The sequence below is a fragment of the Bidens hawaiensis genome, unplaced genomic scaffold (assembly GCF_021521415.1).
Source record: "Bidens hawaiensis isolate Kalapana, Puna unplaced genomic scaffold, B.hawaiensis_p1.1 tig00012615_1, whole genome shotgun sequence".
NCBI classification, from domain to species: domain Eukaryota; kingdom Viridiplantae; phylum Streptophyta; class Magnoliopsida; order Asterales; family Asteraceae; genus Bidens; species Bidens hawaiensis.
The window spans coordinates 338,614-353,015 of NW_027492038.1; the positions used below are offsets into that span (position 1 = coordinate 338,614).

At 36.2% G+C, this 14,402-nt stretch overlaps 1 protein-coding gene across 1 annotated transcript; it reads right to left on the bottom strand.

The window, feature by feature from the left end:
• Positions 1-379: 379 nt before the first annotated feature.
• LOC143541627 (protein HUA2-LIKE 3-like) lies at positions 380-13,972 on the bottom strand. Its single transcript, XM_077034400.1, has 11 exons — positions 13,850-13,972; positions 12,350-12,426; positions 6,814-8,468; positions 5,350-6,215; positions 5,115-5,223; positions 4,855-4,967; positions 4,520-4,707; positions 3,877-4,426; positions 2,814-3,153; positions 2,536-2,712; positions 380-631 (listed from the first exon to the last, which is right to left on the bottom strand). Exons 1-11 carry the CDS (start codon positions 13,970-13,972, stop codon positions 606-608), a joined length of 4,224 nt encoding a protein of 1,407 aa, XP_076890515.1. The 3' UTR covers positions 380-605.
• Between the last annotated feature and the right edge of the window lie 430 nt (positions 13,973-14,402).

Consider the following 14,402-nt stretch of genomic DNA (forward strand, 5'->3'; position numbering starts at 1 on the left):
AAAAGTAAAGACTTTTATTTTTTTTCGCATTTAATAAATTGGACTTAGGAATTTCTTTCGTTTTGGTTTAACTCCTTGGTTGCACTTGGATTATTTTTATTCCTCTTAAATGGATTGTGTCTGGTTTATGATATCTGTAATAGTGACACGTCAGCCTGTTCCGGGTTGGGGTGTTACAAAGTAACTATGAAAAAGATATAATAAATACACTTTCACTTATAAACCAACCAACATGTACAGTCAATATCAAGTTTCAAGTAAACACAATTCCCAACAATTGACTAATAAACATCCAACAATTTGGCTAACACATGAATGACAGAGACAACATATTACAAATGACAAAAGAACCACTTGATGATGATGTTACAGTAGCTTTGACTGGCTGCATCCTGAACCGTATGCATTTACAAAGGAATTATGCATCTTGATTTCATGAAAACTTTGGACTGTTTGATGCATGCAATAGGTTTGTTTCTTCTACAAGATTGTACAAGGGTATTTTGTTGTAATAAGCCTGTTGTTGATTTCAAGCGAATATTTGGTCTGTTTATAAAACTGGAAAATATTTCCAAATGAGTATTATATGGCTTGTCCCTTATGTGTCACCTTGGTCTCCAATAGTTGGGACCTGCAACAAAAAAATAAAGTTAAAAAATATACAAATACAGATGCACAGGTTATATTATCTTTATTGCTTAACAATCGGTTGCATTTACGGTTTGTTACGGATTTTGTCCTTTCTGCTAACTGATGTTAATATTTTAGTTGACCTTTTTTGTGAAAATGACTATTTTACCCTTGCGATTCGCAACAGAATGCGCAAATTTCACAGTTTACTTTTTTCGTTCCTTTTCTTCTCTTCACAAAAGAAAGTAACGAAAAGAAAGTATAAAAAGGAATGGTAAAAATTGCACATTTGGTCCTCTATTAATAAGGGCAGAATAGTTATTTCAGAAAAAGTTAACTTATATGCTAACAACAAATAGTTGAAAGAACAAAATCCGTAACAAACCGTAAGCATAAAGGATGATTAGTGTAAGAAATGAACATAAAGGACAAAAGGTGCAACTTTCAATACACCTCAAGTAGGGCTGTAAACGAACCGAACGAACACGAACAAGGCCTCGTTCATGTTCGTTCGTTAAGAAAATAATGTGTTCACAAACGGTTCACGAACACTTACAGAACAAGATTTTATGTTCGTGTTCGTTCAATAAGGAAATTAATGTGTTCACGAATGATTCACGAACATAAATAAAATCGGCAAGAGCCTAGAGATTGAGACCAATGTATTCATCAATGTGAATAATGAAAGCCTGTAAACGAATTGAATGAACACGAACAACGGCATGTTTGTGTTCGTTCATTTAACTTTAAAAGAACATGGACACTTAATCGAACAAATATTTATGTTCATGTTCATTTAGTTAAAAAGGGACATTTGTGTTCATTTGTTTAAAATCTAAACAAACATAACCGAACAAAGATAAACGAACATACATGAACAAATGTAAATGAACACAAACAACATAAACAAACTTAAATAAAAACACTTAAATGAACACAAATTAACCAATATGAAACCTTTAAGCAGATAACCTATCTAGATAATATTTAATTATTTTCTATTAATACATAAACGAACATAAATAAAAAGACATAAACGAACATAAACGAACGCTCATGAACATAAATTAACGAACGGAACATGTGTTCATGTTCATTCGTTTAATTAAACGAACACAAATTTTTTGTTCATGTTCGTTCGTTTATTAAATAAACGAACTTCCCACCGAACGGTTCACGAATAGTTCACCGAGCGTTCGGTTCGTTTACAAGCCTAACCTCAAGGCACAAATATTGTAATTTAGTTTTTGAAAAAACACCAAAAAGATATAAGGTACAACAAATGTTAAACGAAAATTGGAAAAAAAAAAAACAAAACAAAAAACTCGAGTACGCAAAATAAAAAACTTTGTAAAGTCTGGTTCCTTTGTTTGCATTTTGACTATATAATTGTGAAAATTATATCATTAAATAACTAATCTACTTTTTCTAAAGCGGTTAAAGGAGTTTGTAAGCATTTATAATACGCTTGGGATTCACTTCCACCAAACATGTTGTTGGATTATATCATTTTGATGTTTTTGGTTCAACATTTGTTATCAAATTAAGTTGAATTTAATTGTTGGATTATATAATGTCATTCTTTTTTGAATATTTGGTATTAATATTATGGATTATATACCTTGTTAGATTATGTCATTTCGTTTTTTTGTAATAATTGTTACCAAACTTTTAGGCTCAATTACATTGTTTTGGTTACGGTTAACCGACCCATAACCGACTCACTATAACCTACAAAACCGATTAACCAAAACCGCCATAACGTGTCGGTTATGGTTATGGCTATCCATTAACCGACATATCGGTTATGGTTATGGGTTTGACTCAAAACCGCCCCAAACCAACCCATGCACACCCCTACTTTAAACATTACAACAATTTAAAAATAAAGAAAACGAGCAAAACCTCTATTAGCCATATGAACAGATGCTTCGGGGTATGGTCTATGGGGTGCCATATCTCTATGATTTGGAGGTCTTACTGGATAACGCCAGGTATTATTGGGCATTGGAGGCTCACAATGTGGGCCCGCATACATATTCGGAGGATACATGCCTCTCGGGCCATCTGGATGACAAGGTCCTATTATTACACACAAGAAAATTTAATCACAAAAAAAGATTTAAATTATTCTTGAAACAGTAATTGAAAATCTGAACTATGCAAAATCAAGATATATTTACCAGAGAATGGAGGGGGTGGGTACCGCCAGCTGTCATCCTGTGGATGCGCATGCATTCTGTCATGATCACTGTGAAAATTACCACTATCTGTATTATTGACAAAATGGAATCTACCAGGATATGAAGGTGGTGGGATTTCCCGACACGATTGGTCAGATTGAAAATATGAGAACTGAGATGAAGGAGCGGGGTGTGGCGGCCTTAGGTGGACGTTACTGGTGGCTTGAACAGGTGGACGAGGGGCACCGAAAGAGCATGAATTTGATGATTCCGGTACATCAGAAGGATGGTAATGAACTGACATGGCAGCAGTTGATTGATGTGAATCATCATTACCGTTCTGCAGTGCCAGGTGTCAAAATAGATGTCAAATACACAACCATCTAGCCTAAATTTAAAGTGAAGTGAAAGATATGATGACACATTTAAAGTGAGTGTAATGGTTTATAAGCTTCTATATCTTGAAGACACTTTCGAGTTGACCCGAAAATCACCTGCTCTTTTTAGCTTTTATGTAAATACTTGATACTTGATGTCAAATATGCTTGCAAGAACTTAATATTTCACAAATGTTGCTTTTTGAATAAAAAGTTTTAGATGTTACGACTTAAAGGTTAAAAAAAAACATATCCCAAATCAGCCCATCCGTAAGTAATGGTGAGCAATTGTATACAACCCGCGCCAACCTGCAGCCAGCAAATAATAAAATAACATACCCGAGATGAACCAAAATATGAGTATTGAGCCTCTGTCCTTTTGGTTTCAGGGTCCTTGATCTTAGACATTAAACAAAAACTGGCCAATTATTATCCATTCCATAGATAGGTCGGCTTTCATCATTCTAGTCACGCAATATATGAAACTCAAACTGATATAGGTCAGTCTTTGCCTTAAATCTAAGCCCGAGAAACCCAAATCCAACAAGACCAAGATACAATACTCATAACTTGGTCGGGTTTCGGATATCCGAATTGTACTCGACTACTCACCCTATCACAAGTAAAATGATCAAAATCGCAACATACACTTTCAAAGCAACATCGAAAGTAAATATAGAACTTACTTGGGTACCTACATAAACATTGGAATCAGGCAATAGAAGAGGTGGAGGAAGTGCGGCTGAAGGAGGCAGAGGAAGGGTGGCTGGGGGTGGAGTAACTGAAACTGGCAGCGGTGGTGGCGGAAGTAGGGTAACCGGAGGCGGCGGTGGTGGAGGAAGGGTGGCAGGAGGAGGTGGCGGTGGTGGTGGTGGTGGTGGTGGTGGTGGAAGCGCGGCATGAGGTGGAGGAGAATTCGGCAAAGGTGGTGATGAAGGTGGCAAATCACTTGGTAATGGCGGCAAAGGAGCAACTTTTGCCACATCAGCGGTAACTGTAAATTCACCTTCACAAGTAGGAGCTACATCTTCCATTTCAAGCTCACCATCAACATCCTCCAATACATGTGTATGCTTCTCGGCTGAAGGCGTAGGAATCTTATCACCTTCGTCACAAATCTCGGGATCTCGTTCAGGAGTTACCGCCTCAAAACCCTCCTCATCAGAATCACTTTCTTCTTTTTCATCTTTCAACATTGTTGGCATGCAGAAACCAGATAACTGGATGCTCGAGTTGCTAAATTCCATTTAAACGAAACAAAATCAATACTTATTCGATTTATGTAACTACTTAGCAAAGAAGATGTAATAAAAAAAATTAAATTAATACCTTCCGTACTCATCAACTAGCATACCCTCAACTTCCCTAACGGGATCATCAAAGGCCCGTTCATTCCTGAAGGGCCGACGGGAATTACTGATTCTAGAAGATAAGTTGTTGAGGGAATCAAGCTCACGAATATGGTGACGGATCATTGGTTCTGGAAGAATCTTTCTTTCTTGCCACAGCTTTAAAACCTGTCCAACAATACAGATATAAAATTAGAATGTTCTGCAGTACCTGTTGAGGGTCATTTTTAGGTGGTGATCATTTCAGTAAAAATATAGATAACAATAATATGAATATGACTAGTAGACTACAATATTTAAGAAAAAATGACTTGCCTTTAAGCACTGCCTGCGGTTTTCAAGACCACTATTTCCTGGAGGAGCAGCAGCCAACAATAACCGTGGTAGCACCGCCTGGATAGCTGAAGGATACAAACCGCCCACATCACCTGAAACACAAATTATTGAATTACTTTTATAATACAGTGTGCCAAAAAAACAACATTAATATTAAAAGAAAACAACAAAAGGTTTGTTTTTGATTTGTGCAATTTGCCTATAATGAAAGACTATAAATGCAAGTGTAACTAAGTTACCTTTAAGCCCTCGAGAACATTGCGCAATAGAATCCACCAAAAAGAATAAGTCTACCCGTTTATGTAAACTTGATTCAGATTCCAAACTGCGAGCAATAGCCTCCACAACCTACATTCAAAGCAATTGCTTGTAAATTACCAAATACATTATTACTACAGAGTAAGCCAATAACAATCAAAATCTTAACAAAAATCAAATTTTGGCTTAAAACACAAAAATACTGAAGTAAATTACCTTCACAGCAATGCCGAATTTAGCACAGTCGATGGCAATACGGGTAGCCCGGTCAATGCTTTTTTTGGTCCGTGTTAGAGTCCCTAGACTCGCCTCAAATGAAGTCAAAGCAGCATTTGCTTCTGAGATAGTGTTCCATGTGTTGCCAGTTTGTTTCATTTTTTCATGCACATTGGGACTAGAGATGCCACTGTTTTCAAGTAAATTACCATTACATGACATGGATACAGGGTGGGGAATTGAAATATTATTGAGTGGCGAGGCCCGTGACACAACAGTTGAGTCTAACGAGTCAGTTACAAGAGAGGGTGTCCCGGTACCTGACACACTTTTGTGGCTCGTGTCATCTTCAGAAATATGAGTAGAAAGAGGCCGTTCAGGACCCCGGTCACTGTTTTCAAGTGATGTGGATACAGGGTGGCAAATTGAAGCATTATTAGGCAGTGAGGCTCGTGACACGTCTGTTGAGTCTAACGGGTCAGTCGAAAGAGAGGGTGCCACTATACCTGATGCGCTTTTATGGTCAGTACCATCTTCAGAGATATGAGTTGAAAGAGAAGGTTCGGGATCCGGGTCAATGTTTTCAGGTAAATTGCCATTATATGATGTAGATACATGGTGGCAAATTGAGGTATTGAGTGGTGAGGCCTGTGACACATCAGCTGAGTCTAACGGGTCCGTCAGAAGAGGGGGTGTCCCGGTGCGTGATGCACTTTTATGGCCCGTGTCACCTTCAGAAATATGAGTTGAAAGAAGAGCTTCGGGACCCAGGTCAACAGTCAACTCTTTCATAACAGTAAGAGATGGAGGTTCATCTGCTTCCATTATTGACTTATTGATTTCTTCAGCTCTAAAACAAAAGATTGTTCCAGTAACAAAGAGTCAAATATGTATAATTAAAATAAATATACTAAAAATAAAAGGTCAAATTGGCCAAAATGGTTCAAATAGGTGTCCTAAAATCATTTTTAAAACAAAAGATAGTTCCAGTAACAAAGGGTAAAATAGGTATAATTAAAATAAATATACTAAAAATTAAAGGTCAAATTGGCCAAAAAGGTTCAAGCAAAACTATAATATTTTCAGTGCTGTAATTTTCGTAGCCATAATTATCACATTATTTATTTACCACAAAAAAAGAACAATTGTAAATAAGCCCAAACCATCAAGACCCGAAACCGTTATGACATTGTTTCATATAAATGTGTTGACATTAATGAGCAGGTCAAAATTGCCTAAACAATATACAAATGCTTATGGTGCCCTAAGTCATTTATTTCACATAGATGATAAATAGTTTTAAAATAACATTTAATAAATTAAATTTTTATAAAACTCAGAAATATGTTGGTCCGTCGGACCTGTTTTGACCCGTTATTCAACCTGCCAAATTTTAACTCTTTTGACACCTCTTAGCAAATAATTTGATATTAGATGTGTACTATTAACTATTAACTTACATTGCATTATCATTGGCATCATCTTGAATCAAGTGGTCTACAACATTGCACCTTTTTTGAGGAGAAGACTGCACCAAAGTGACATCATCATGCAAAACAACTCCATTATCACTTGATACAAACACATCAGATGTGTCTTTTTTTAGTTCAGGAGTAGACTCCATCTCAACAACATCTGTTGTAGGTTTCGGGCTTTCTGGGCCGGTTACTGTTTCAACCGCTTCAGGTAAAGAATCCAGCATAGCATCATCTTTACAGTCTGCAATTTCAACTGGCTTTTGCCCAGGGCTACTAGTTCTAGAAGGTTGATTGCACGTCTCCATCTCATCAGCCATTTCATTCTGCTCAACTGGTGAAGATACATTACTATTATTCTCCAAAGTACCATTAATAATCGTCTTCATCGCAGATGGCCCGCTACGAGACATTTCAACCGGCTTTTGCTCCGGGCTACTAGTTCTAGAAGGTTGATTGCATGTGTCAATCTCATCAACCATTTCATTCTGCTGAACTGGTGAAGATACATTGCTATTGTTCTCCAAACTGCCATTAATAATCGTCTTCATGGCAGAGGGCCCGCTTTGAGAATCTTGCTTATCTTCCGCCACATTAGCAGACATAGCTTCAAGAGCCCGATGCAGTCGTTTCGACGGTGGTAAAGCAGCTTCATCATCAACAAAATGTTTATTACTATTATTATTAGCTTCCCAAACGGGCGGTTTATTAACACTGCATTTGTGCAATGTAAAACAGTGGTCTAATCCTTCCCGACCCGTATCTTCTGCTCCACTCACAGGCTCTGTGGTTTGACCCATTCGAACCCGAGCCCGTTTCACTAAAGGCAGGTGCTCATCACCATCTTCTTTAGAATACTTTTCAATAGTTTTTTCAATATCAGAGTTCTGAGCGGGTTCGATATTATCATGGAATTCACGTTTTCTGCTTGGCTTTCTTTTCTTCTTATTAATCACGGATTTGTTTTGAAATTCAAGAGTCTGACTCAGCTGCATATCACACTCAACTTCAATAACCTTGTGATAACCAGATTGTACACAATTTCCCTCGTTTAAATTCTTGGTATCAGAATCAACGGTCACAATTTCAGACCCATTTTCTTCTGGACTCACATTTGAACCTGATCCATCAGACGAAGCCGGTGATGTCCTGACCCGTTTTGTCCTCTTTTGTGGCCCGTCTCGTGACACATCTTCTCTTACCGAACTTCTTGACCTTCGAGCAGAAACAACATGAGTACCAGAATGTTTCTTTCTGGAATATGTTGTCGGTAAAGGTGCTTTCTTGGCCGCCAAATTACCATTTTGCCACTCAGATGCTATTTTGTCATCTTGCGCCAGCAAAGCAGCATTTTCACCATTAGGATCTAAAAAATCTGAAGTTTTTGAACACAGGTCAACAGTAGGTGTGACAGCCTCACCCTTTGATGCTGAGCTGGCGACACATTCCTCGTTTGTTGAAGCAGTTTGATCAATTATATTATTAATGTTATTAGCTTGATCTTGTTTTTTTAATTCCTCATAACTATCAACAATTTCCCTCACAGCACGAAGAAAATCAGCACCTTTACCGTGACGTTTATTCAAAAGAGATTCCTTTTTCTCTTCAGTAAAAGCCTCCACATCAGCTGGATTGCAAAAAGCTCTGCAAAGAGAGATAATAGTTATATAATGACAAGCACATCAACAAACCGGGGGGACCCATAAAATGCAAGCAATACCAATCCAGGGGTAAACAAGATAAATGTGACATATTGAGCGGTTTGAGAAACGGTTCACAATGAAATCGGATCGAAAGCACACAAACCTGGCTGACCCAAACAAAACTTTTTTTAAACCTACAAGAGTAAAAGAGAGTGATTACTCGGGGGTTCCACCTTATAACATCTACACAGATAGGGTTATCACCTTTGGTATAGGCGACTTCTGCCCCACCTTTTAAGATTCCATTTTTCTATTTCTTTTTTCCGCTCCACTCACACTTAAATACTTAATTTAGTTTTCTCTAATAACATGTAATATTAAATACTTTTTAAAAATCTAAATATTCAATTTTGTCTTTTTTTGTTGTTTCGATATAAATTTTATTGAAAATCGAGTTGCATCCAAAAAATGTGACCTTACAGTCTCGCAGTATCAAATAATATGTTTATTTCAAATGCAATTCGTGGTTTTCAATAAAACTTATATCCAAGCGTTGAAATAATCAAAACTGTGTGTTTAGATTTTTTAAAATTTTGTTGCATACTAACAGAGAAACAACTAAGTTTAATATGAAATGAATATAAAAGAAAAGAAAAAATAAAAATTAGAAAGGTGAAGGAGATGTCGTCACCCCATCTGATTAAATGTTTCAAGAAGGCACCCCCATGTAAGCACTATCTTTCAACCTTACCCATTTCTATAAGGAATAAGAAAAAGAAAAAAAGAGTTCCCAAAAACATTTTCTCCGAAACTATAAAAATATTTGATGAATAGTTGGTGTCAAGCATGATTGCAAAAAAAATACTATTTTAATAATAATTTAGCTTTTTGAATAAAGTGATGTCAGAAGTTTTAAGCATTATAAATCCGTTCGGAGACCAAATAAAAAAAGGCCGAATTGCCACTTCTCAACAAGATGAAAATGACAAATCAACAGTGCTTACATGAAGCTATAAAAACCCTACACCGGACTCATAGAACAGCTTCACATTCGTAATACACAATAGGCCAAAAACCTGCACATGTTAATAACTGTAGTATGTGACTATATGATACAAAGCTTAGCCATATGTACAGCTTCTGCTAACTATGACTTGTAGCAACAATAATTCGTCTTCAGTGTTTGGATGAACGGATTCTCCTACTCAGTGTATGATGACTTAGTCAATATAGCAACTTTGAATAACCAGTTTCATTCTATACTTGATGTTCGCACAATATTGCATCATGCTTTACGAGGCACGCTTTTCAAAACAAGAATGATATTACCTAATGACCCATCCCTTTAACTTAAAAGACTTCTAACCTTCATCACAAGAACGTCTTTTTTGGTCATTTTATCTATTCACTTCTAATTTTCAAACCCGAAATTGATTGTCATGTTATTAAAACTTCTATTTTCTGGTCATTTTATCCATCCTTTTATCACAAGGCACAAATGGCTCGCCTGTCATGTAGGTGTAGAAAAAGCATACGCATGATACAGAAAAGGCGTACTAATAAAGTAAAAATATATGTATCGAGTAAAAAAAATATCAGTCTCTAAATATAAACAGAAACCTAATATCATTCACAAAAAAAATGTCCAAAGATCAAAGTTTAAAAACCATATTAAGTGTTTAATTCAATACGTTTGAAAAATGATATTGTGAGTGAACCCCACAAAACCAACAAACTATGTTGCATACTATATCTTAGGTTAGTATCCTACCAGAGTACCAGTTTTGTCCACGTGTGATTCCCACAAGCTTCAATAAAATTACTGTGGGTTGGAACTGTTATTATTAGATCTTCGACAATTTTATAAAATTATTAAATTAAATACCCCAAGTTTAACGCATCTTGCCCGCGCGCCATTGCAGCCCCAATTCTATGTTCTTCAGCTTCTAAACTTGAAAGAAAAAGATTTCGACTTACATTGATAGAATCCCCTCTCAAGGTCTCTATCGACTCCTCAAGCTCCAATTGTTTTGAAGCCGTGGCAAATATTATGTTCTTTAAAACTCAACATATTAAAAACCAACGAGGACCCAATTGGAATAATGGGTATGTTGTATTAGTGATGAATTTATTTATGATAAAGTTTAGATTTTGGTTAGTAATTTTGATTGTGTTACCAGACATGTACATGAAAGATCACATTCCATAACCCTAACTCATCACCCATTATAGCGATAAACCGGGAACTCACTATCAAGACCGACAGACCGTTCACAATAGGATCAAACAAAACATAATTTGTCTTTGTTTCTGACGTTTTGTTTTGGAGTTGAGCTCAGAATCTTGCTCAGCTCTGTTGACTTTGTACTATTCCCCAAAATAGTACAAAGTCAACAGCCCAGCAAGAAACCGAGCTCAACCCCAAAAAAAAATGCCAAAAACAAAGACAAGTTATCTTTTGTTGGATTCTATTGTGAAGGGTGTCTTGATAGTGATTTCGCAAAGTGACCCTATGCTCGGGACCCTACGTTTGACAACCTTGAAGTCATGTTCATTAACTATGTTCTGCTCCTTAAATGTTGCACGTGGCATCATATAAACTAAAGATTTGTTATCCTTCTCTTTAAGGACTCATTCATCATTGGCAGGGGCAGCTGGCCCTAAGACCAGCCCATTAAGTGATTTCTTGATGAAGTTATTAACCCTAGATTAGTCTATATATAAGCTATGTACTTGTAATCAAAACTTTCACTCAATAAAGAATAACCCTGGTTTTCCACCCGTGGAGGTAGGTCGGTTACACCGAGCCATGCTAATTCGCGTGTTCTTTACGTTGCTGCAGTTTCCGGTTGCGTGCGCGGGCCTCTGAATTCCTAACAAGAACCATAGGCCTAATTGGTTGCTTCTTATTTACTACAGTTAAAATTACAACTAGTAAGCTAAACATTATATTGATTATCAAATATAAGGAATACAATGAAATAAACATCATGCTCTGATGTTCATAAGACTAGATAGATAATAGATTGTAAATAAAGCAAAACTAAGATGAACAAATAACAAGAAAATATTAAGTGAAGTTTGAGAGGTTGACCAGCTCTGCACTTTACTTTCAAGGGGTAACATTCTAATGATATCAAAATCGCTGATCAAATAATACATAGGTTGAAGAGTATCTCTATCCTAGTGCAGCTCTAGTCCCTAATCTTTAGCTAAAATAAAACAACTTTCTTATATAATGAAAGTTACATAATAGTATATGATATTTAAGACAAACCAAATGAAATATCACTAAATATTATACTTGTCTCCGAATGACCTAAGTTGTATCACATGCTTTATGCAACTATCTCAATGGCATGCTAGTAATCAAAAAACAAAGAAATGTATATATAAAATTTAACATAAAGTATCATATAATACAATAACTCGAGCTCACTTAATAAATTCCTTTATAAAGATAGGATCTTTGTCAAATTATAAATCTTCACTGCTGCACTTGTAAGCATTAAAGTTTATAATAACTTTGAATCTCAAAGCTTATGACTGCCAAAAAGAAATGACAGCATATCAATGATAAGCTAACTGGCCCACTCAAGTCCCTAAACATACCCCTTACCTAAAAAGGAAGTTAGCAAGGATAGCATTCAACAACTTTTAGTGAGCATAGCAATATATCTCTCCACCCAGCCTATTAACTTTATGGTCTACTCTAAGCATCATAAAAATGTTAATTTCACTTTATTTATAAAGCACTCTGTCCGACACTGCTTGGGCTAAAAACAAATTAGATGATCTGAAGTTCTGAACCCAAAAAAGCAGTATCTGACTGATGACTTGTAGTGACAACAATAAAAACTTGTGTTGCAAAGGTATACTCACATTTGTTGTGTTCCAAAGAAGAAGACTAGAACTTTCTTCCAGTCATTAGAGTACCCCCACTTTTCTGGCTCGCTTACCTGCAACCAAACATGCAGAATTACAATAACGGCATGTTTCATATTCTTAAAAGTCCAAAAAGAATTTGTTTTTTAAAGACAAGAAAATACAAGACACCAAGCATATCGAATTACAGATAAATCTACAAACCATGATAATATAAATACCGCCTTCTAGGCCAAAACAACAGAAAGGGTTGATTGCTTATGTCAGCTAACACTACTGCAATTTTTTTGTTGAATCTAAAACAGTTCTTTGACATCCAAATTAACAATTAAAGGCATTATCAGCAACTCATTTGATTAACAGTAACAAAAAAAATCAAAAGCATTAAAAAGTCTTAAACTTTAGTGCTGAGTTTAGTCAACAGCTTATGGATCAGACAGTAAAAACCATATGTAAATGCAAATCAACAAACACCAGCTCTACAAGAGTCCCAAAATAAAGAAACCGGCAAACGCTTATAGTAAACACTTACAATAACCACAAGTTTCATATTCTTTTAGTCCATAAGGATTAAAAACAAGAGATTACAAGACACCGAGCATATGGATTTACAAATAAATCTACAAACCATGCAAATATAACACTCCCTTTGACACCAATACAACCACAGTATTCCTTTGACACCAATACAACCACAGTATGTTTTGTTGAATCTAAAAACAGTTCCTTGATATCCAAAATTAAAATGAATTCAAGAAAGAAGTACAGAAATGTACCAACTACCAATTCCAAATTGCCAATCAAATACATCATCAACCACTCAAATCAATTGGCAGCAACACAGAAACCAAAGACATTAAGAAGCCTTAAACTTTCTTGCAAAATCTATTCAACAACTTATGTATCAGTCAGTCAAAATCCTAACACTAGTACATTACAACAACATAAAGGATTGATGGCTGATGCCAGCTAACGGTACAGCAATTTTCTTTAGATCCAAAACAATTCATTGACATCCAAAGTTAGAATGATTTCAAGAAAAAGTACAAAAAAAATACTAAATTAAAATAAAAAACAACAAAAAATAAAAGAGATTATCAACAATCAACAACTCATTGGATTAACTAACAGCAACAAATAAAACAAAACCATTAAAAAGCCTTAACCTTTAGTACTAAATCTATTCAACAACTTATGTATCAGTCAGTCAAAACCCTAACACCAATACACTACAACAACAGAAAGGATTAACTGCTGATGTCAGCTAATTACACTACTGCAATTATAGCTAGATCCAAAACAGTTCTTTGACATCCAAAATGATTTCAAGAAAGAATTACAAACAAATACTAAATAAATTAAAAAAAAATCAAATTAACAGCAACAAATAAATCAAAAGCATTCAACACCTTACAGATCAATCAATCAATCAGTCAGTCAAAACCTCAAAACCCTAACTAAACAGTATCTATAAAACAAACACCTCAACAAACATACCGTAGCAGGCCACGCCGGAAAGCCTTTGACCTTCGCCAGCACCAGATCGCCGACCTTCCACTTCCGGCACACCGCCGCCGTCGCCGCCGCTTTACCGGCGCCTCTTCTCCGGCTCGGCGCCATACCTATCACTGCTACCTAGGGTTTGCTAACAGCCAAATAACGAAACAGTAGAAACGCATTGAATGACAAATTAAGACTCAATTTGTATCCAATTAGCTGATTTAATAAGATGCCGAGTGTTTAATTGAACAAAAAAGCCCTAATAATTGTGAATTGTGTGACGATATGAATTTGGTGTGGAGAAGGGGTTGACTCTAGCGTGCGCGGGGTGCGTAGGTTTAGGTGTGTATGGATATGGGTGTAAGGAGCACGTGGCCTACCGACTCGTCGTCATTGGTATTTGGTAATGGTAATGATTATGGGCTGCTGATGATAAAGTAAGTGGGCCTGAAGAAGAAGTGTGCTGATTGTGTATATAGGCTTTTTGTTTTTTTTCTTTTCAAACGGAACCGGGTTGTTAGGTTTTGCATGGTCAAAATCAGGTTGGCCT

Coding starts and splice junctions, on each gene's coding strand:
- LOC143541627 (XM_077034400.1), bottom strand. CDS start 13,972: ATGGCGCCGAGCCGGAGAAGAGGCGCCGGTAAAGCGGCGGCGACGGCG. Junction 4,968..5,114: donor ATGTTCTCGAGGGCTTAAAG/GTAACTTAGTTA, acceptor TTTGTGTTTCAG/GTGATGTGGGCGGTTTGTAT. Junction 4,708..4,854: donor ACCGCAGGCAGTGCTTAAAG/GCAAGTCATTTT, acceptor ATTGTTGGACAG/GTTTTAAAGCTGTGGCAAGA.